This window comes from Ovis aries, chromosome Y (assembly GCF_016772045.2).
Source record: "Ovis aries strain OAR_USU_Benz2616 breed Rambouillet chromosome Y, ARS-UI_Ramb_v3.0, whole genome shotgun sequence".
Classification (NCBI taxonomy): Eukaryota; Metazoa; Chordata; class Mammalia; order Artiodactyla; family Bovidae; genus Ovis; species Ovis aries.
Window position 1 is genome coordinate 1,570,882 of NC_082741.1, and position 22,428 is coordinate 1,593,309.

Below are 22,428 nucleotides of genomic sequence, written 5' to 3' on the forward strand. Positions count from 1 at the left end.
CAGAACCTTCACACTGGGCTTTCCTGGTGGCTCAGACAGTAAAGCGTCTGCCTACAGTTTGGGAGACCTGAGTTCAGTCCCCAGGTTGGGAAGATCCCCTGGAGAAGGAAATGGCAACCCAGTCCAGTGTTCTTGCCTGGAGAATTCCACGGACAGAGGAGCCTGGTGGGCTACAGTCCATGGGGTCGCAGAGAGTCGGACACGACTGAGCGATTTCACTTTCACTTTTCATAGTGTTTTCTGAAGTGGCTGCACCAATTAACATTCCCACCAGCAGTATAAGAGGGGTCCCTTCTCTCCACACTCTCTTCAGCATTTGTTATAAGTAGCCTTTAAAAAAAAAAGATGGCCATCCTGACTGGTGTGAGGTGATACGTCAGTGTAGTCCCCCCCCCCCCACATTGTAGTTTTGATTTGCATTTCTCTAATAATTAGCAAAGTTGAGCATCTTTTCCTGTGCTTATCGGCCATTTGTATTTCTAGAAAGATTCTTCTTAACGTTTGCTTTGTGGGGCCAGGGGCAAACTTTCTTGAGTAGAAAAGTCCTTGTTTCTTTGTTTTAGAGCGTCAGCCAGAATGAGAAGCAGAAGCAGAATTCTGAGCTCCACGTAGGTAATGCTCCTCCAGACACGTTATCCTCCCATTAAGCATCAGAATTTTTGTTGTCAGCCACGACTCTGGGATGAAAAGCCAGTAGTGCGTGTGTGCTAAGCTGCTTCAGTCACGTCTGTCTCTCTGTGACCTCACGGCCTTGCCCGCCAGGCTCCTCTGTCCATGGGATTCTCCAGGCAAGAGTACTGGAGTGGGTTGCATGCCCTCCTCCAGGGGATCTTCCTGACCCACGGCTCGAACCCCAGCCTATGTCTCCTGCATTAGCAGGTGGGTTCTTTACCACTAGCGCCCATCTGGGACAACCAGCGGAGTGGGACATGAAACGCACAGAAGAAGCTGAACAACTGAGGAAGAGAAGAAGCTATGTTTTGTCTCAGACCATCTGATCGATGAAGTAACTACGCTGAGAACTAGGTGTGTAAAAAAGACCTCTAGGAGAAGACTTAGCAGAAGTGTTCAAGACTTCCAGGAAGAAAAGGTTCTGGTAAATATGCCCCGCCGCTGCTGCTAAGTCGCTTCAGTCGTGTCCGACTCTGTGGGACCCCATAGACGGCAGCCCACCAGGCTCCCCCGTCCCTGGGATTCTCCAGGCAAGAACACTGGAGCGGGTTGCCATTTCCTTCTCCAACGCATGAACGTGAAAAGTGAAAGTGAAGTCGCTCAGTCGTGTCCGAGTCTTCCCGACCCCATGGACTGCAGCCTACCGGGTTCCTCCGTCTATGGGATTTTCCAGGCAAGAGTCCTGGAGTGGGGTGCCATCTGGTAGATATGAAGATGCTTGTTATCTGCTTCTATGGATACCAACACATCGAAGACATGTGATATCAACACATCACTCTACTTAAATTTTTAGCTGCTCACTTCTTTAATTAGCTCAGTGATTTTTTTTTTTCTTTGTTTATTAGACTCCATCTGGCTGTAGTTTGGGCATAAGGTATCTCTCCTTGCAGCACGCTGTCTAGCTTTGGAACACGGGTTTAGCTGCTCCACAGTATGTGAGAGCTTAGTTCCCCGATAAAACTGGCATCTCCGGCATTGCAAAATGGATCCTTAGCCACTGTGCTACCAGCAAAGTCCCTCTGATTCTCTCATAAAGAATTTTTAATTCCTTAATAAAGGAAGAATAATAAATAAATAAATGCTTTTAAAAATGTGGGAGGTGCAACTCATGTCCTGTGGAAAGATTCAACCTCAAAAAATATATATATATATATATATCGCAAAATTAATCTGCATTTTTAAAAAAATTCCAATTGAAATGCTGATGACTTTTTGTTGTGAGATCTTGGTCCTTGAAATTTATCTCCAAGCAAAATTGGGCAAGAATGTGGACGGCAGTATGGAAAATATTGGGAGACTTGCACTGCCATATTAACATATGAGATTTGCACTGCATTAAAATATGGTATAAAACACTCTACGATAAGCCAGAGAACAGACGCCTGCGGGTGTATTTAATGTGGGAAGAACTTCTGATTGCTGGGGAAATAACACATCAATACCTGATGTTAGAAAAAATGGTTTAATTGGTCAAAAAAACTAGATTTTTCATCTCATGCCTTAGAGCTATGTGAGTTACAAATGCTCTCAGTTTTGATATTTGAAAGTGAAAAATATCTTAGAAGCTCGGAGGAGAATATTTCGTCTCAGAATGAAGCACTTTCTAAACGTGGCAAAAGATATTTTTTTAAAAAATGAAAAAAAATGAAAGCAAGAGGAAGAAAATGAGAGATGTTTTCTTATTTCTCAACCTACAAACAATTTAAAAATGCTGTCGTTTCAAAAACTGCTGTTCTGCAAACAAAACTGGAAAACATGAGGACTACAAGAAACACAAGTATTTGTGATGCTTAGAACAAGTATTAGTGCCTTGCTGAGTATTTGCAGTATTTAGGACATGCGGGTGCCTTGTTATGTAAATCACTGTCATTGCTCAGACAGCAACGTGTAAACAGCTCAAGAGCTCATAAATAATTCCATCGTGAAACAGACAAGTTATGTATTTTGACTTGTTAATGAAGAAGCATGAAAGAGAGAACTACACGGGTATCTTTGAGCATGAAATTAGGGGTTCTTAAAATGGGAGAAGACTCTTGAGAGTCCCTTGGACTGCAAGGAGATCCAACCAGTCCATCCTAAAGGAAATCAGTCCTGGGATTTCTTTGGAAGGAATGATGGTAAAGCTGAAACTCCAGTACTTTGGCCACCTCATGCGAAGAGTTGACTCATTGGAAAAGACTCTGATGCTTGGAGGGATTGGGGGCAGGAGGAGAAGGGGACGACCGAGGATGAGATGGCTGGATGGCATCCCTGACTCGATGGGCGTGAGTCTGAGTGAATTCCGGGAGTTGGTGATGGACAGGGAGGCCTGGCGTGCTGCGATTCATGGGGTCGCAAAGAGTCGGACACGACTGAGCGACTGAACTGAACTGAAATGGGAGCAGTTCTTTGGCAGAATGTGCAGAAACATAGTATCTTTCTATGCCAGTACAGTGGCAACAGAAATTGGAAAGCCTTGTAGGGTTTTGTAAGGCACTTCCAGAATGCTTGGCAAGAACCTTACAAATGTTCACACCCTTCAGGGTTGCAGTGATCTATCTCGGGACTCAGAGATTTATGGGAGAGCCTTTGCAGAGATGGCCAAACATGGAACACACCATGAACGGCCACCAAGAGAGGATTCAACTCTTCACGGCATGTGCATTGAATGGGGTCTTAGTCTGACTGATGACATGGGGAAAAGCATTCATATTGTTAATGTGGGAAATCAATGCGCCGATCACTACGCGTGCATGCTGAATCGCTTCAGGCATATCCGACTCTCTGCGACCCCATGGACTGCAGCCCGCCAGGCTCCTTTGTCCATGGGATTCTCCAGGCAAGAATATTGGAGTGGGTTGCCATTCCCTTCTCCAGGGGAATCTTCCTGCTCTAGGGATCGAACCCAGGTCTCTTATATCTCTTGCATTGGCAGGCGGGTTCTTTACCCCAACTGCCACCCGATCCCCAGCCTCCCTGTCCATCACCAACTCCCGGAGTTCACGCAAACTCGTGTCCACTGAGTCGGTGATGCCATCCAGCCATCTCACCCTCTGTCACCCTCTTCTTGTGCCTTCAGTCTTTCCCAGCATCAGGGTCTTTTCCAGTGTGTGCGTCTAATTTTTGCATACACTTACCAAAATCTGAGGCTGTTCAGAGTATTTTTTTTTTCTTGGTCCCTGGTAGCTCACACGGTAAAGAATCTGTCTGCAATGCAGGAGACCCGGGTTCATTCCCTGGGTCGGGAAGGTCCCCTGGAGGAGGGCATGGCAACCCACTCCAGTATCCTTGCCTGGAGAATCCCACGGACTGAGGAGCCTGGCAGGCTACAGTCCACGGGGTTGCAGAGTCCAACACGACTGAGCGACTAACACAGAACACAGTATGATTGGGGATTTTTGCGTTTTATGCTTTCCATTTCTTCCTATATTTGTTGTTTATAGTTATTTATACGTGAGTCTGAGTGAACTCCGGGAGTTGGCGATGGACAGGGAGGCCTGGCGTGCTGCAATTCATGGGGTTGCAAAGAGTTGGACACAAAGGACTGAGCGACTGAACTGAACTGATACAACGTTTACTACAGAATAAGGATTTAAAAACACTCAGGAGAGTACGAGCTTGCTGCCTGAAAACATTAGAAGCTTGGTATTCTCCTCCCAAAACGCCCCTCACCCCCGATTGGATCTGTGTTTCGTTGTTACTGTTGGTTGGTTGCTAAGTCCTTTCCGAGTCTTTGCGACCCCATGGACTGTAGCTCACCAGGCTCCTCTGTCTGTGGGATTTCTCTTTTCTGGCTAAATTCTTTTAGTCTCTCCAGCAACCTGGCCTCATGGTGGGTGGCCTTGTGAGCACTTTCCTGGTTTCTGCTGAAAAGATATCAAGAAAGATCACTTTTCCCCCCATTTTGAAATGGACTCAGTGTGGTATTTTCTGTAGGAAAAATCTCGGTGGTTATTATTATTATTTTTTAATTATTAGTTTTTAAATCCCGGCTTTGACAAAGAGTCTCACTTTCCAGAATCAACAAAAAGAAAATGAAACAGCAGTGGATAGTAATCCTGTCCCCTGAAAATTGTACTTTTAAGCTCCTCTTTCAACTAGTCATTTAAAATAGACCTCTGGCTACTGCCATTGTCTAGGAAGAAAAACAGAAAAAAAAAATGCTTTTACACAGAATCTATTTTTATAATCATTGAGAGAGAGATCTTGAGGAAGTCCATAAACTCCCAGCCTTCATCCAGACTCAGAAAAAGTATCACTGAATTATCGTCACTTATTTCACAGATGCTTATATACCATAAAGCAATAAAAAAGAGAGAGAGAGAGAGAGAGACTGCAGGAACCTTCACGGGACACAGGAAGTCTCTTGGATTTGTTTTACCATTATTTTTGAAATCACGTTGCCAGATCTTAATGGAAAAAATGTGTCAGTTGCTCAGACATGTCTGACTCTTTGCGACCCCATGGACCATAGCCCTCCAGGCTCCTCTGTCCATGGGATGCTCCAGGCAAGAACACGAGTGGGTTGCCATTTCCTTCTCCAAATGGAGAATATTTTTTTCTTCCAAAAGCCGTGTGTGTGCGTTTGTTTTTTAAATAATGGAAAGTTGAATGAGGTTTCTCACTAACAGTGCATCTCTGCTCCCTATCTTTTTATGATTGTAAAAATAAAAATACAGTATATCCATTGTGTTCTTTTAAAAATGTTTGTGCATCTGGCTGCACGGGGGTCTTAGCTGCGGCACACGGGATCGTGACTTGCAGTACCCACACTTAGTGGCAGCATGCAGAACCTAGTTCCCCGACCACGGATTGAACCCGGGGCCCCCTGCTTGGGGATCGTGGAGCGTCAGCCTTTCCAAGGACACTGTGGGAGTCTCAGTGGTATACAGTGCCTGAAAATGCTTTGCAAACCATAGCCATTTTAAACCGGAGGGGAATAACAGCAAGAATTCTGGAAACAGCAATGCGTACTTGCATCTGTGTGCACGTGTGTGAGTCGATTCAGTCATGTCTGACTCTTTGCGACCCGGTGGACTGTAGCCCCTACCAGGCTCCTCCGTCTCTGGGATTCTCTGGGCGAGAATACTGGAGTGGGATGCCATGCCCTTCTCCAGGGGATCGATCCTGACCCAGGGATCGAACTCACATCTCCTCTATCTCCTGCACTGCAGGCGAATTCTTTATCTGCGGATCCAGTTTTGAAGTATTTAAGTACGTCTCACTGCAACTGTCTTTACTAGAAGATTTTTAAGAGCTGAGTTTTTCAGGAATGCTATAACGAATTACACCAAACTGGGTGGCTTAAAACAAGGAATTCATCCATCCTTGATCATAGATACCCATATGTAGCTAGTTAGCTAGCTGGTATCTATCTATCTACTGTATAGGTATGTATCAATCATCTGTCTACATAGCTACTTCCATAATTCATCCATGCATCCATCCACACATCGCTCTATATCTGTGTATCAGACATTGTCTATGAATCATATGTATTGTCCACTATATATTCATGTATGCCCTTTCTATACATTCTGGAGAAGGAAATGGCAACCCACTCCAGTATTCTTGCCTGGAAAATTCCATGGACAGAGAAGCCTGGTAGTCTACAGTCCATGGAGGCACACAGTCCATGGACACGACTGAGCAACTTCACTTCAGTTTCTGTACATTCATCTATCCACATACCTATTTATCTCCTCTATCATTTAGCTCTTATCTGTCCTATCTACTTATTTTCTGTCATCTCTTTTATCATCATCTAGCTAGCTAGCTATTACCTGCTATATACGTATGCATCCGAGCTTCCCCGGTGGCTCAGCTGGTAAAGAACCCGTCTGCAATGAAGGAGCCACAGGAACTGTGAGTTTGATCCGTGGGTGGGGGAAGATCCCCTGGAGGAGGGCATGGCAACCCACTCCAGTATTATTGCCTGGAGAATTCCCATGGACAGAGGAGCCTGGGAGGCTACAGACCGTAGGGTCACAAAGAGTCAGACATGAATGAAGTGACTTAGCGCGCAGGCACGCCTTTATGTATCTAGCAATGATTTGTCCACCTATCCATCCATCCATCCACACACCTCTCTATCTTGTATATCATCTATGTCTCTATGTATCATCCATCTAGGTATCTACATACTGTCTACCTATCAATCGTATCTATCTATACATACCTATCTATACATGTACCTATCAATCATCTATCCATTCGTCTATCCACATACCTGTTTATCTCACCTATCATATCGCTGAGAGGGTCAGCTCCTAGGCAGGTTGATAAGAAGTCTCGGGGTCCCCAAGGAGAGAGGGGTCTGGAATTCTCAAGGAGGAGGAAAGGACAGACTTTTTTTTTCTTCTACATTCCTTAGCATTATATCACAATACTGTATCCTACTTGAGGAGAGTTTCTGGAAAAAAACCTTCTGGCTAATTCTGTTATCTTAAAATGTAAATTATGGGAGTGGGTCTAGTAAGGTCTTTGCAACGTCCAGACATTCTTTTGATTCACTGTAACAGCTAATTAAAAAGTGTAAAACTGGATTGCTAACACTAGACTTTCTTTTGATTCACAGTTCAGTTCAGTTCAGTCGCTCAGTCGTGTCCGACTCTTTGCGACCCCATGAATTGCAGCCCACCAGTCCTCCCTGGCCATCACCAACTCCCGGAGTTCACTCAGACTAATGCCCATTGAGTCAGTGATGCCATCCAGCCATCTCATCCTCTGTCATCCCCTTCTCCTCCTGCCCCCAATCCCTCCCAGTATCAGAGTTTTTTCCAGTGAGTCAACTCTTCGAATGAGGTGGCCAAAGTACTGGAGTTTCAGCTTTAGCATCATTCCTTCCAAAGAAATCCCAGGGCTGATATCCTTTAGGATGGACTGGTTGGATCTCCTTGCAGTCCAAGGGACTCTCAAGAGTCTTCTCCAACACCACAGTTCAAAAGCATCAATTCTTCAGCGCTCAGCCTTCTTCACAGTCCAACTCTCACATCCATACATGACCACTGGAAAATAGCCTTGACTAGACGGACCTTAGATTCACTGTAATAGCCAATTAAGAAGTCTAAAACTGGATTGCTAACACTAGAGAGGGTACTCTTTCTGCCCTCTTCTGATGTCTATGTCTTTCTCTATCTCCTTTATACTTTAATGAAACTTATTACACAAAAGCTGTGAGCGATCAAGCCTCATCTCTGCCCCGGATTGAATTCTTCTCCTCCACAGGCCAAGAAACCCGGCGTCTTTCGTGGTTCAGCAACAAACTTTCATCATTGAGCTATTTTCTGTCATCTGTGATATACTTATACTATATACTGACTTGATGGACATGGGTTTGAGCAGGCTCCGGGAGTTGGTAATGGACAGGGAGGCCTGGTGTGCTGCAGTCCATGGGGTCGCAAAGAGGCGGATATCACTGAGCGACTGAACTGATATTTGCATATATCTATCAACGATCTATCCATCCATCCATCCATGTATGTATCATCTAGCTAGCTATGTATTATCTATCAAATTGTATCTCAACTGAACTGATATTCACATATATCTATCAACCAACCATCCACCCATCCATCATGTATGAATCATCTAGCTAGCTACCTATGTATTATCTAGCAAATTGAATCTACTTAAGATCTCTCATGGTGGTTCTCAACTAAGGGCGAGAGGGGGGCCATTGAAAATATTTAGAGCCATTACTTCACTGACACACACCTGGAGTGCAAGACGCTACTGGCGCTCCATGAGTACAGCCTACAGATGCTGCTAAACACCCCATGATGCCCACCACAGCCCCCACTCCAGAAGATGACCCAGCCCCCACTCCAGAAGATGACCCAGCCCCCAAAGTCCGTGCTGCGAATGTTGACAAACCCTGTCCGAGATAAAAGCCTTTTGTCTCCGGAGCATGAACGCCTCAAGCAGGACATGTTTCCAACATATCTGGGTACCCCCCGGTACCCCATCCTGGTACCTGGCACATCCTAAGGGCTGTGGACTTATCCTTAAGCCCATAAACGGATTCATGCCTGAGACAGCATCCACGCTTCCCAGAATGGTGGGAAGCCAAGCTCCCTTTTGCTTCAATGACTGCTATTTCTTTCCAGACTGGTGGCATGGTGAAAACTCACCTTCTTCCCAAACACTTATCTTGCTTTTTACCCGCTTCTCGGCGCAGAAAGCCAAAAATTGTGCACGGGGCATGCACCCAGGATGTCTCTTTCCTAAAGAAAATTAACTGACACCATTATTTCAGCCTTAAATTATCTTGGTTCAGATCGGAACTGTTTCCACCCTTTCTTCCAGTCAAAGGGGTCGCCAGAACCACTCCCCTTGGACTCAAGTTTCTTTGTAATAAAAAGAGTTTCAGAGAATGGAGTAATTCCAGTGCGGTGGATAAAAGCAATTTTTAACCAATCTGATTTATTAAGATTTTTTTGTTTTGTTTTGACGTGGCCCACCATTTTTAAAGTGTTTATGGAATTTCTTACAATTCTACTTCCATTTTAGGTTTGGGTTTTTTGGCCCCGAGGCATGTGGGATCTTCAAAGTCTTAACCCCTGGATCACCAGGGAAGTGAAAGCAACCCATCTGATTTAAAACTCAGATGTAATTCATGTGCTTTTGCCCTTGAAAAATATCACTGTCATGACTGCTTGGCTCTTTGGGAAATATTATTTTATTATCCAATGTACATTATATGGGTCTTAAAAATACAGGAAAGCAGTCATGGAAATAACAGATGAACTTTCAGTGGACACAAATGGACAGGAAGAAAGCGATTTCCGGGCCTGTCCAGAAGGCAGGGTCTTTATTCTCCGGGGGCACAACTTTGCTTTCTGCTCTGTCTCCTCTCATCTCCCTGCAGCTTTCATGGGATAAACTTTATTACAAGCAAGGAAATTCAATATGTCACTCCCCTCCCCCCACCACAGGACTCCCTGGGAACAGTAATGTCTTCGTGGTTCAAGAATTTGAAGGAAGTTGAGGAGGAAACTTGCTTTGAATTTCCATGCCTGCTCTAATGTATCCAAGTCTTGTAAAGACCAATAATTTATTATTTTTAAATGAGACAGAAAGTACATGTTTTGCTTTCTACTCTCATCGTCTGATTAGAAAGAAAATATATATATATATATATAAAACACTATATAAAAAGTGAGTTCCAGGAAGAAAGCATTCTTATAAAACGAGATGTATTGTACGACACTGGTACGTGGGGGGGGAAAATTCAATCATTGTGGTTCTCAGCCCTTGTTGGGCAAAGCGGAACGTTGAAATAACAGAAAGATGGATACTCGTTCTAGAAGGTTCTATTGTGTTGAAACTGCAGCAGGTTAACTAGGGAACGCATTTTGCAGGCGGGTAGCAAGGCACGGTGAATCTCTATGATTTATTTGCAGTGAGTGCTCCTTAGGGATCCTACAGACGCTCGTTCAAGCGGCAGGGTGGTACCAGCAACTCAGAAGTTGAGATCCGCACCCAAGTCCCGTGAAAAGCAAGACCAGAGCACTTGGCATTCTGTAAACATGTCACAAAGTCCCCCGGCAGCGGCAGACACCTCCTTACAGCGTTTGCGGTTGTTTCCCCTCATCATCAAGCATGGGTCAAGGTCAACGCGAGCCTGAAACCCACCGACCTGGAGAGGGGCCGCCGCTGTGGTTTGTTGTTGGGTTGCTCGGTTGTGTCAGAGTCTCTGCAACCCCGTGGACTGCAGCTCGCCAGGCCTCCCCTGTCCTTCACCATCTCCCCGGAGTTTGCTCAAACTCATGTCCATTGAGTCTGTGATGCCATCCACCCATCTCATCCTCCGTCACCCTCTTCTTCTTTAGCCTTCAGTCTTTCCTGTCACGCCACTGTAGCAGGAGACAAACCCTTTTCGAGCTCTGACCTTCTGGCCCCAGCTGTGACCCTCCCCCCCAAAGCAGGCTTCATTTTAACTTCCTAAGCGATCGCAACCCACTCCAGTATTCTCGCCTGGAGAATCCCATGCACAGAGGGGCCTGGCAGGCTACAGTCCAGTGGGTGTGGGTTGCAGAGTCCCGCACGACTGATCGATGAACACTTTCGCTTTCAGGCGAGGTAGGTGGAGGCCTCGCCGCCCAGCGTGGCGGTTCAGTAGATGTGGACGTAGGTGGTCTTGGAGTCGCTGCCCAGGAGGTTTTTCGCAGTGCATTTGTAGAATCCAGCGTCTCTCTGGGTGGCCTGCTGGACGGTTAGGGACCCCTGCGGGTGCAAGAATCTGTTGCCATAGAGACGCGGCTGCGTCCCCGCGGTGAGATGAGACTTGTCCGGCAGCTCCCAGCTTATCTCGGCTTTGGGGATACCCATGGCCATGCAGTTCATCTTCACGGTGCTGCCGGGGCGGGCGTAGATGACCGGCGTGGGCTCGCTGGTGATCCGCGGAGGATAGGCGATGACGATCACCGGCACGCTCACGACGGAAGGGCCGTGTTCACCGTCCGCGTGGCACACGTAGGTGCCCCGGTCGAAGACCGAGGCATCCTGCACGGTGAGGGTGCCGTTCTCCCAGAGGGCGAAGCGTCCCCGCACCTGCGGGCCATCCAGCACCATGCCGCTGGGCAGCGTCCAGGATGGGCGCGTCCCCCGGGCGCCCGGGGGTACGCAGGGCAGCCGCAGGGTCTCCCCATTGACGATGCTGACCAGGTTGTGGTAGCGCTTGCTCGTCTCGGGCTTCAGCCCCACCTTCAGGGACACCAGCCTCTCCGTGTGGCCCGCCGAGTTGCTGGCCACGCAGCGGTAGGCGCCGGCATCCTCGGATGAGAGGCCGCTGACGTGCAGCCGGCCGTCCCCCTTGTGGAAGAACCTGTGTAGCCGCTGGCCGCTCCGCAGCTCCGTCCCGTTGGGCAGGGCCCACAGCAGCGCGGGCGTCGGGGTGCCCGTGGCCGAGCAGTTGAGGCTGATGGTGTGGCCGGCCATGGCTGTGATCTTCTCGCTGACCGGGTCGTGGAAGACGGGCTTCTCCAGCGGCTCCAGGACGGTGAGCTGGACCACCAGGCGGGCCTCCCCGCCCTCGTTGCGCCCGATGCACGCCAGCTGCACCGAGTCGCTCATCCGCACGCTCTTGATGTCCAGGGTTCCGTTGCGATGGATGGTGATGCGGTTTCCGTAGTAGGGGGCGGGGAGGACCACGCCCTCGGGGAAGGCCCAGAGCACGCGCGGCGCGGGCACGCCTTCCGCCCTGCAGTCGATGAGCTTGCGGCTCCCGCCGGGGGCCACCTCCCGCACCGTGGTGATGGCCTCGGGGTAGCCGTTGATGGTGGGTGGCTGCACGTGGACATGGATCCAGACGGTCTTCCGGTCCTCCCCGGCGCTGTTCCTGACCAGGCACGTGTAGTTGCCGCTGTCGGAGCGCTGGGCCTTTTGGATGAGGAGCGTGCCGTCCTCGTAGACCTGGTATTTGTCGGACGAGGCGGGGATGAGCCGGTGGGCGGGAGACAGCCAGGTTACCCTGGGCGCGGGCTCCCCTCGAGCCTCGCAGGCCACGGAGACCACGTCCCCGTAGGGCACGTGGATGACCGAGTACGTCTTGTTGCGGATGGCGGCCGGCTCGCTCACCACCTTGACGCGCACGCGCATCTCGTCCTTGCCGACCTGGTTTTCCGCAAAGCACGTGTAGTCGCCTTCCTCCCGCGGGCCCACCTCGTTGAAGTAGAGCGTCCCGTTGTGGAAGACCACGTAACGCTTGGCCCGCCCGCCGCTGTCGTCCGCCTGCATGAAGGAGTTGACCAGGCTCCCGTCCGGGAGGCTCCAGGAGATCTCGGGGTTGGGGAGCCCCGTGGCCAGGCAGTCCACCTTGAGGTCGCCCCCGTACAGGACCTGGTGGTCGTTGGCTTCCTTGCGCTGGATCTTGGCGGCTTTCATGACCACGTTCACCTTGAGCGCCACGAAGTCGTCGCCCACCTTGTTCCGGGCGACGCACAGGTAATCCCCCGCGTCTTTGTCGGTGACCGATTTCACCACCAGTGTCCCGTTGGTGAACGCCTTGATCCTGGTGTCGAAGCTGATTGGGAGGGAGAAGAAAAGGAGGAAGAAAGTCAGTCTCCCAAATGCTCCCTCTCGCCTGGCTTGAGAGCATCAAAGCCTGACAAAAACTTGGGGTTCTGAGAATTACTGATGCTCAGGCTGGTTGTTTATAGTCACTGAGTCATGTCCAACTGTTTGCGACCCTGTGGACTGTCACCTGCCAGCCTCTTCTGTCCATGGGATTCTCCAGGCAAGAAGACTGCAGGGGGCTGCCATGCCCCTTCTCCAGGGGATCTTCCCCACCCAGGAATCGAACCTGCCTCTCCTGCATTGCAGGCGGGTTCTTTACCTCTGAGTCGCCTACTCTGTGGGGTTCTCCAGGCAAGAATACTGGAGCAGGTTGCCATGCCCTTTCTCCAGGGATCTTCCCCACCCAGGGATCCAACTCGCATCTCCTTCACTGGAAGGCGGATTCTCTACTGCTGAGTCACCAGGGAAACTCCATCAGTACACAAGGCTGCCACTCAAAACGTCAGATGGTTTTTGCAGCTGAGAGGGGACATGACCCAAACACAGAAGCAATTTATTTACCATGAATAAGAACTTCCCGGTGGAGCCTGCCCTCTGGCTGGCCCAGCCACGGATTCAAAGATGTGAAATGCAGCCTACGACATCAACCCTATTAGTGTGTGTGTGTGGATCAAATATTTGCATGCTGGCCAGTGTGGTGCTTAGGGTAATGATAAAATCAGATCAAATGCTACAATCACAGACAGAACGAATATGCATTAACCTTAGGAAGAGGTGAAATTTTTCCTAAAGAAAGCACTTTACGGACGATTTCTACCGTTGACAATTCTTATGCTGCTGGACTGAACTGTGAGGCAAACGGGGAAGCAAGGCCGCAACACCATGGATCACGGAGGTGTGGTGATCTGAAGAGTTTCGACGCTAAGGTAGGATGCTTCAGCACTTGATGCTGTTGGTCTGTGGTTTCTTCTCTACAATGTGTCAATGTGAAGTGTGCTCAGCGGTTCAGTCATGTCTGACTATTTGCAACCCCCAAAGACTGTAGCCCACCAGGCTCCTCTGTCCATGGGATTTTCCGGGCAAGACTACTGGAGTGGGTTGCCATTTCCTTCTCCATAAAGCTTACAGACCCTCACCAGCTCTCACTCCCCTATGCTGACATGCCATTTCTCCACGCAGTAGGCCTACATTCACACGCTGCTGAGTTATTATGCAAGAAAAAAATTTTTTTCAGCATAAAGGGGCAACATGGAAAGAAAGACGGAAATAGTTACCCTAGGTACAGGACATTTTTATAAACATATATTGGCATCTCCGCCAGCAGTGCAAAGCTAATGCTACGAATAACGGGTTAAGACATTTGGGAAGTTGCTACTTTAAAAGTGTCCAGCATCCGAATTACTTATAAATGACCATTCTGGCTTCTGTAGGGGGAACTTGAACATTCATCCTTAAATATTTCCTGTACACTGCCTCATTCTCATAGCATGTATGGAATGGTTCATTTAAAAAAAAAAATGCCTATGATGGAATTCAACCTGATAACCTCATTGGTGCTGTTGTTAAGTCACGGCTGACTCCTTAGAGACACCAGGGACTGCAGCCCGCCGGGCTCTTCTCTCCATGGGATTTCCCACGGCAAGTATACTGGAGTGGGTTGCCACGCCCCTTCTGCAGGGGATCTTCCCAACCCAGGGATCAAACCCAGCTCTTCCTGCACTGCAGAGAGATTCTTTACCAACTGAGCTAGAAGCACCTATTGACAAGGACCGAAACAACTGTTTTTTTCTGGCCATGAGAAAGAGAGTCAAGTCTCCGTGAATTCGTCGGTCACTGGAGAGCAGTGAAGACAGAGATGTTTTAATGTGTCTTGGAGTCAGACTCCAGAAATGTATACAGTAGCACATGGCTGAAAAACATTTAGAAATGCCTATGGCAGCAAATCCTAGCCTTGGTCACAATCAGAATCAACAGGGCAAGCCTGAAAAAGGCGCCTGGCTCCACCGCACAGGAGACTTGGCTTCAAGACGCCAAAGTCCAATATCTCTGTTTTTTTTTTTTTTTTTTAAACAATCTCAGTGTGTAGGCAGGGCAGAGAGCCTGCTCCTTTCTAAAACTCCCATGGGCTGTTTAATGACACTTTTTTTTTTTTCTTCTGAGAATGTAATTAGCCAGAAGCTGGGAATAATGAAGCTACAGAGACCGCCGTTTATGATTTACAGCGAGAAGCTCCAGAACAGCCCCCGTCGACATTGGAATGACCATCCTTCATCTCAGCGTCCGTTCCACACTTGCCTCAGCCTTGCCAATGTCAATGGAAAACAGGCCTCCGCGTGGCAGGACACCGGCCCAGCTGGAAGATGTTCTGCGGAAAACTGGGTACGTGGTATTCCGGATTGACTGTGCAAAAGTTCGCGAGGTACCACCCAGCTGCCTGAAGTTAAAATATACAGGCTGGGAGAACGCGATGGCAACATTTTCCTGCACTGGAAGGAGACTGGATGGCTGCACAGAACCCTGCATGCTGCTTTTTTTTGGTCCTGTCCCCGGGGAGGAACCCACACCGAGCTGCCCGGCTCTGCAGGCTGAAGAGCCGGGGAAGGGGGGGGTTTCAACACGGTGTCATGGGCGTGGCTTTGCCTCCCTGCTGCCAACCACTGTCTCTCTCCTCTGCAGCTTGAAACACTGAACAAAGAGACGGTGGCTTTGGGAGGAGCTAGCCCAGGACTTTGCAGCTTCGGCACTACTGATATCGGGGCCGGGTGCCTGCCCACGGCAGGTGTCCTGCGCACGGCGGGGTTTGGGGCAGCTCTCCTGATCTACACTAATTAAACAGCAGCATGGATGGATGGATGGATGGGTGGAAGGATGGATGGATGGATGGATGGATGGATGGAGGGATAGATGGATGGATGGATGGATGAATAGATGGATGGAAGGATGGAGGGATAGATGTATGCGTGTATGCATTGATGGACAGATAGATGTATGCATGGATGGATGGATGGATGATGGATGGATGGATGGATGGATGGATGGATAGATGGAGGGATGGATGATGGATGGATAGATGGAGGGATGGATGATGGATGGATGGATAGATGGTGGGATGGATGATGGATGGATGGATAGATGGAGGGATGGATAGATGGATAAATGGAGGGATGGATAGATGGATGGATGGATAGATGGGTGGATGGATGTATGCATGTCTGTATGGATAGATAGCTGCATGGATGGGTGGATGCATAGATGGATGTATGTATGCATTGATGGACAGATAGATAGATGTATGCATGGATGGAGGGATGGATAGATAGATAATTAGACAGCCACTTAAGCTAGGTCAGGGTTTCTTAGCCTGGTTTTCTCCCCACTCTCTGATGTGGGGCATCCTCTGCACTGTGGGGCGTGGAAGAACATCTCTGGTCTCTACTCAGCAGGTCCAGGAGCACCCCCGGCAAGTTGTGACAACCAGAAATGTCTCTGGATATTGTCAGATGTCCCTTCAGGGCCACAGTATCCCTGGTTGAGAACCACCGCTAGTGATGGATGGGTGGATGGGTGGGTGGGTGGATGATGGATGGATAGACAGATGGGTGGATGGGTAGATGCATGTATGTGTGTATGTACGGATGGATGGATAGATGGATGGATGGACAGATGGATGGATGGATGGATAGATGGATGGATGGACAGATGTATGTATGGACGGATAGATGGATGTATATATATATATATGCATGTATAGATAGATGGATGAATGTATGGACAGATGGATGGATGGGTGGATGGGTGGATGCATAGATGTATGCGTGTATGCATTGATGGACAGATAGGTGCATGCATGGATGGATGGATGGATGATGCGTGGATGGATGGATGGATGATGCGTGGATGGATGGATGGACAGATTATGTATGGATGGATAGATGGATGAATGTATGGAAAGATGGATGGATGGCTGGTCGGGTGGTTGGATGGATGGATGGATGGGTAGACACACATATGGATGGATGGATGGATAGATTATGTATGTATGGATGGATATATGTATGGATAGATGGATATATGTATGGATAGATGGATAGATATATGTATCCATATATATAGATAGATGTATGTTTGTATATATGTATGGATAGATGGATGGATGGACAGATGTATGTATGGATGGATGTATATATGTATGCATGTATGGATGGATAGATGGATGGATGGATGGATGGATGGATGGATGGATGGATGGATGGATGGGTAGACAGACATATGGATGGATGGACGGATGGATGGATAGATGGATGGATGGATGGACAGATAGATAGATAGATGTATGTATGTTTGTATGTATGTATGGATAGATGGATGGATGGATGGTTGGATGGATGGATGGGTAGACAGGCATATGGATGGATGGACGGATGGATGGATAGATGGATGGATGGATGGACAGATAGATAGATAGATGTATGTATGGTTGTATGTATGTATGGATAGATGGACAGATGTATGTATGTATGGATAGATGGATGTATATATGTGTGCATTATGGATGGATAGAGAGATGGATGGATATATGGATAGATGGATGGATGGATGGTTGGACGGATGGATGGGTAGACAGGCATATGTATGTATGTATGTATGATTGTATGTATGTATGGATAGATGGATGGATGTGTGGATAGACGGATGGATGTGTGGATGTATAGATGGATGGATGGATGGATGGATGGTTGGACAGAGAGATGTACGGATGGATAATTAGACAGTCTCTCGTGCCAGCTGAGGGTTTCTCAGCCTCAGCCCACCTGACACCTGGACTGGACGGCTCTCTGATGTGGGGCATCCTGGGCACTATGGGGTGTGGAGGAACGCCCCTGGTCTCCACCCACCCTGTGCCGGGAGCCCCGCTTCCCCGCTGCTGAAGTCACATCAACCAAAAATGGCTCCCCAAATTGCCCAGAGTTCCCCGGGGGCACAAAATCCCCCTTGGGTTCAGACTCATCTCTCCAGATTCGTACATCTGGGGCTCGAAGACAGGGCAACAAGGCACGGTGCGTTTCCCTGTAGCCAAAATGAACTTTAAGGATTTCAAAGGCGTGACCTTTGTGCTGACACGATGCCTTTCAATCTTTCTTCCCCTCCTTTCCTTCTGTTGATACATTTTAACATAACATCTAGCGCTTCTATGTTTTGTTGAAATTCGATTATAGAAAAAAGAAGGCAAACTGTTTTTTATCTGTTCTTGGGTGGTTGCTATTTAGTCGATCAGTTGTGCCCAACTCTGGAACCCCATGGACTGAAACTCGCCAGGCTCTTCTGTCTGTGGGATTCTCCAGGCAAGAAGACTGAACTGGGTTGTCACGCCCTTCTAGGGGGAATCTTCCCGACCTAGGCATTGAGCCCAGGTCCCCTGCATTGCAGACGGATTCTTTACCAGCTGAGCCACCAGGGAAGCTCAAGGATACTGGAGTGGGTAGCCTGTCCCTTCTCCAGCGGATCTTCCTCACCCAGGAATCGAATCCGGGTCTCTCCTGCATTGCAGGCAGATTTTTCACCAACTGAGCTACCAGCGAAGCCCATTCATTCCAGACAAGGAGTTGTTCGTTTTTCTGTCCGACCCCACAAAAAGGTGTCTCCCCAGATCCCAATCATTGAAAGAGACCCTGATGCTGGGAAAGACTGAGGGTGGGAGGACAAGGGGACGGCAGAAGATGAGATGGCTGGACGGCATAACCGACTCAATGGACTTGAGTTTGAGTAAATTCCGGGAGTTGGTGATGGACAGGGAGGCCTGGCGTGCTGCGGTCCATGGGGTCGCAAACAGTCGGACACGACTGACCGACTGAACAACCAAATTCCAACTGGAGATGGAGGGAGGCGTCCCAAGAAGAAAACTGCAAGGAAAGCTGCGCGTAGCTGTTCCCGGGAGCGCGCGGAGGTGCCCGGGGAATGATGGCGAGCCCGGAGCGCCCCCGTACGTACGTACCTGAAAAGTGCGTCGATCATCCGCTTGGAAGGCAGCCTCCAGACGATGCGCGGCCAGGGGTCCCCGGAGGCGCTGCAATCCAGGCGGAGGGTGCCGCCGTAGCGCACGTCGGTCCTCTGCGGGGAGGTGCCGGTGATGCGCGCGTTGGCGGCCGCACGCTGCACCAAGAGCTGCACGGTCCGGCGCGCCGAGCCCACCAGGTTGGCGGCCACGCACTCGTAGCGCCCGCTGTCCTGCGGCGCCAGGTTGCGGATGTAGAGGGTCCCGTTGGGGAAGACGAAGAGGTTGCCGTGGACGAACTGCGAGGGGCGGATCTGGGTGCCGTCGCGGAGCACCCAGCGCACGCTGGGCAGGGGCGCGGCGCGGGCGGTGCAGTGGATATGGATACTAAGGCCGGGCGGGAGCGAAATGTTCTCCGCCTTCTCCTGGTGGATGACCGGGGGCAGGGCCGCCACGTGCAGGCGGATGGCCAGGCTGTCGGCGCCCGCCGCGTTGCTCGCCACGCACTTGTAGACGCCCCTGTCTTGGAAGGACGCCTCCTTGATGCTCAGCGTCCGGTTCTCGTGCAGCGTGACCCTGCCCTCCACGGGAGACACGGTCTGCCACACGCGCCCGTCGGGGAAGACCCAGGAGATCTGCGGCGCCGGCGTCCCCTTGGCCAGACACTCCATGGCGATGGTGTCGCCCAGGTAGACGGTGACGTCCTTGTAGTGGGAGGCCAGGATCTGGGGCTGCTGCACCGTGACCGACAGGAGGACCACCCTGCGGTCGGCGCCATGCAGGTTTTTGGCCGTGCACATGTACTGCCCGCGGTCCTGCACCTGGACGCCCCGGATGACGAAAGTGCCGTTCTTCAGGACCTCGAACCGCTGCAGTCTGGTGTTGGGCGTCATCAGAGCGCCTGGAATTCAAACAATAGCTGCCGTCACATGCCATGTACAGCGAGCCCTTTCCACAAGGATGGAACAGAGTGTTAGTTAACGGATCTGTGCGTTGCAGCTGCCCAGGCGCTAAGTCGTGTCCAACCCTTTGCGACGCCCCCACTGGACTGTAGCCCGCCAGGTTCCTCGGTCCCTGGGATTCTTCCAGGTAGGAACACTGGAGAGGGTTGCTATTTCCTTTCTCCAGGGGATTTTCCAGACGTACGGATTGAACCTGAGTCTCCTCCATTGGCAGGCATGTTCTTTCCCACTGAGCCGTCAGGGAAACCCTTTAATCTGATGCTTCTCTTTATGTCCAAACAGCAAAAAAAAAAAAAAAAAGCAAAAAGGCCCAATCCCCAGGACTTGCTCTAATCTCATTTCTGTGTGTGTGCTAAGTCACTTCAGTCGTGTCCAACTCTCTGTGACCCCGTGGACTGCAGCCCGCCAGGCTCCTCTGTCCGTGGGATTCTCCAGGCAAGAAGACAGGAGTTGGGTTGCCGGGCCCTTCACCAGGGGATCTTCCCGACCCAGGGATCGAACTGGAGTCTTCTGCACTGGCAGGGGGGTTCTTTACCACTAAGACACGTGCGCAGCCCTTTAATTTATGGACTTCTCCCGTTTAGGTGCACACAGCAAAGAGCAAAAGACCCACCCCTCCAGAATGCACGCGATTGTGGAGGTACTGGGGGTGGGTCTTTTTGCCTTTGCTGTTTGGTGTCGCAGAGAGTTGGACACGACTTAGCACTACTATGCCATCTATTTCTTTCCCCCTTAAAATGTGCTGCAGTCCATGGGGTTGCAAAGAGTCAGACACGCCTGAGCGACTGAACTGAACTGAACTGACGGATGATAAATCCTGGAGAGGGTGTGGAGAGAAGGGACGCCTCTTGCACTGTTGGTGGCAATGGAAGCTGATAACAAGCAGTATGGACAGGAGCATGGAGACTGCTTAAAAAACGAAACACAGAATTAGCATATGACACAGCAATCTCGCTCCTGGGCATATACCCAGAGAAAACCATAACTCAAAACAAACAACAACAAAAAAACACATGTACCACAGCCTTCACGCAGCAGTGTTTACAGTAATGACATGCAGGCAACCTGAGTGTCCATCGACAGATGAACGGATAAACAAGACGTGGTACACACACACACACACACACACACACACACACACACACACACACACAATGGGATATTACTCAGCCATGAAAAGGAATGAAATCGAGTCCTTTGTAGAGAGGTGGACGAACCTAGAGTCTGTCACACAGAGTGAAGTAAGTCAGAAAGTGAAAGTCACTCGGTGGTGTCCGACTCTCTGCGACCCCATGGACTATGAAGTCCAAAGAATTCTCCAGGCAAGAAGACTGGAAGTGGGTAGCCTTTCCCCTCTCCAGGGGATCTTCCCAACCCCAGGGATTGAACCCAGGTCGTCCACACTGCAGGCGGATTCTTTACCAGCTGAGCCACCAGGGAAGCCCAAGAATGCTGGAGTGGGTAGCCTATCCCTCCTCCAGGGGATCTTCCCGACCCAGGAACTGAACTGAGGTCTCCTGCCTTGCAGGCGGATTGTTTACCAGCTGAGCCACCAGGGAAGCCGTTACCCAGGCACCCCGGTGTTCACTGCAGCACTGTTGACAAGAGCCGTGACCCAGAAGCAAGCTAAGTGTCCATCCACAGAGGAGTGCATAAAGGTGTGGTACCCGCAGAATGGAATATTACTCAGCCACGAAAAGGAACAAAGCTGAGCCTGCTGCAGAGATGCAGTGGAACCTAGAGTCTGTCATACAGAGTGAAGGAGGTCGGAAAGAGAAAACCAGATATTCTGATACGAACGCCTACATATGGAATCTGGAAAGGCGGTCCTGATGAACCTGTTTGCAGGGCAGGAACAGAGGTGCAGATGGAGAGAAGCGGCGACAGGTGGACACAGCGGCTGAAGGAGAAGGTGGGGCGAATCGGGAGAGCAGTGCTGAGATATACACACGACCGTGTGTGAGACAGACAGATAGAGGGAAGCTGGGGTGTAGCCCAGGGAGCTTAGCTCGGGGCTCTCTGACGACCTGGATGGAGGGCTGGGGGCTGGGAGGGAGGCTCAAGAGGGAGCGGATACATGGATACTTGTAGCTGATTCACATTGCTGTACAGCAGAAACCAACACAGAATTATGTAAAGCAATTATATTCCAAAAAAAAAAAAAGAAAAGTGGAGCTAACTAGGAACAGTGTTCGTCACTCAGTCGTGTCTGACTCCTTGTGACCCCCATCAACTGTATCCCACCAGGCTCCTCTGTCCATGGGGATTCTCCAGGCAAGAATACTGGAGTGGGTTGCCGTGCCCTGCTCCAAAGGAAAAGCTGGTGCTAAGAAGCAGAATCCCGGTCAGGTAGAAGAAGATGCATGATGGTCTCGGGAGGAGGCGTGGTCCAGGGGCACTCTAGGATGGAACAAGGTACAGAGGACGCTGAGGACGAATGCAAATGGGGTCTCTTCAGTGGAGGGACACGCCTTCCATCCAAGGCAGAGTCCTTTCAGAATGAAAAACCCCGCGGTGTCCCCCGCTCGCTTCCTCCAGCAAATTCCTCATTAAATCATTAGGGAAGCGTTTGGCGTCGGGCTGGAGCCTATCAGAGATGTCAGTAATCCGCCTGCGCCCAGCACCTCTTCTCACGACTGGAAAACGTCCAGCATACGCGAGGTTAGCAGAGAACGTACAGCTGTCTCTAGTGTAACAGCATCGGTCACTTCCTGGGTTATCTACATGGCAGATGGAGGGGGAAAAAAAAACAAAACCCAAGCTCCTGAACCGAATCCAAGCCTGAAGGACACAGCTGTGCTCGAG

At 49.8% G+C, this 22,428-nt stretch overlaps 1 protein-coding gene across 2 annotated transcripts in view; it reads right to left on the reverse strand.

Moving 5' to 3' along the window:
- Positions 1-9,313: 9,313 nt before the first annotated feature.
- LOC101116543 (matrix-remodeling-associated protein 5) overlaps positions 9,314-22,428 on the reverse strand; it is a 28,726-nt gene continuing 15,611 nt past the window's right edge. For both annotated transcript variants that reach the window (XM_027963681.3, XM_027963682.3), the window contains exons 6-7: positions 18,662-19,562; positions 9,314-12,676 (exon numbers count right to left, since the gene is read on the reverse strand). In XM_027963681.3, coding sequence (XP_027819482.3) covers positions 10,768-12,676; positions 18,662-19,562 — 2,810 coding nt within the window. In that variant the 3' untranslated portion in view covers positions 9,314-10,767. The remainder of the gene's footprint in view (positions 12,677-18,661; positions 19,563-22,428) is intronic.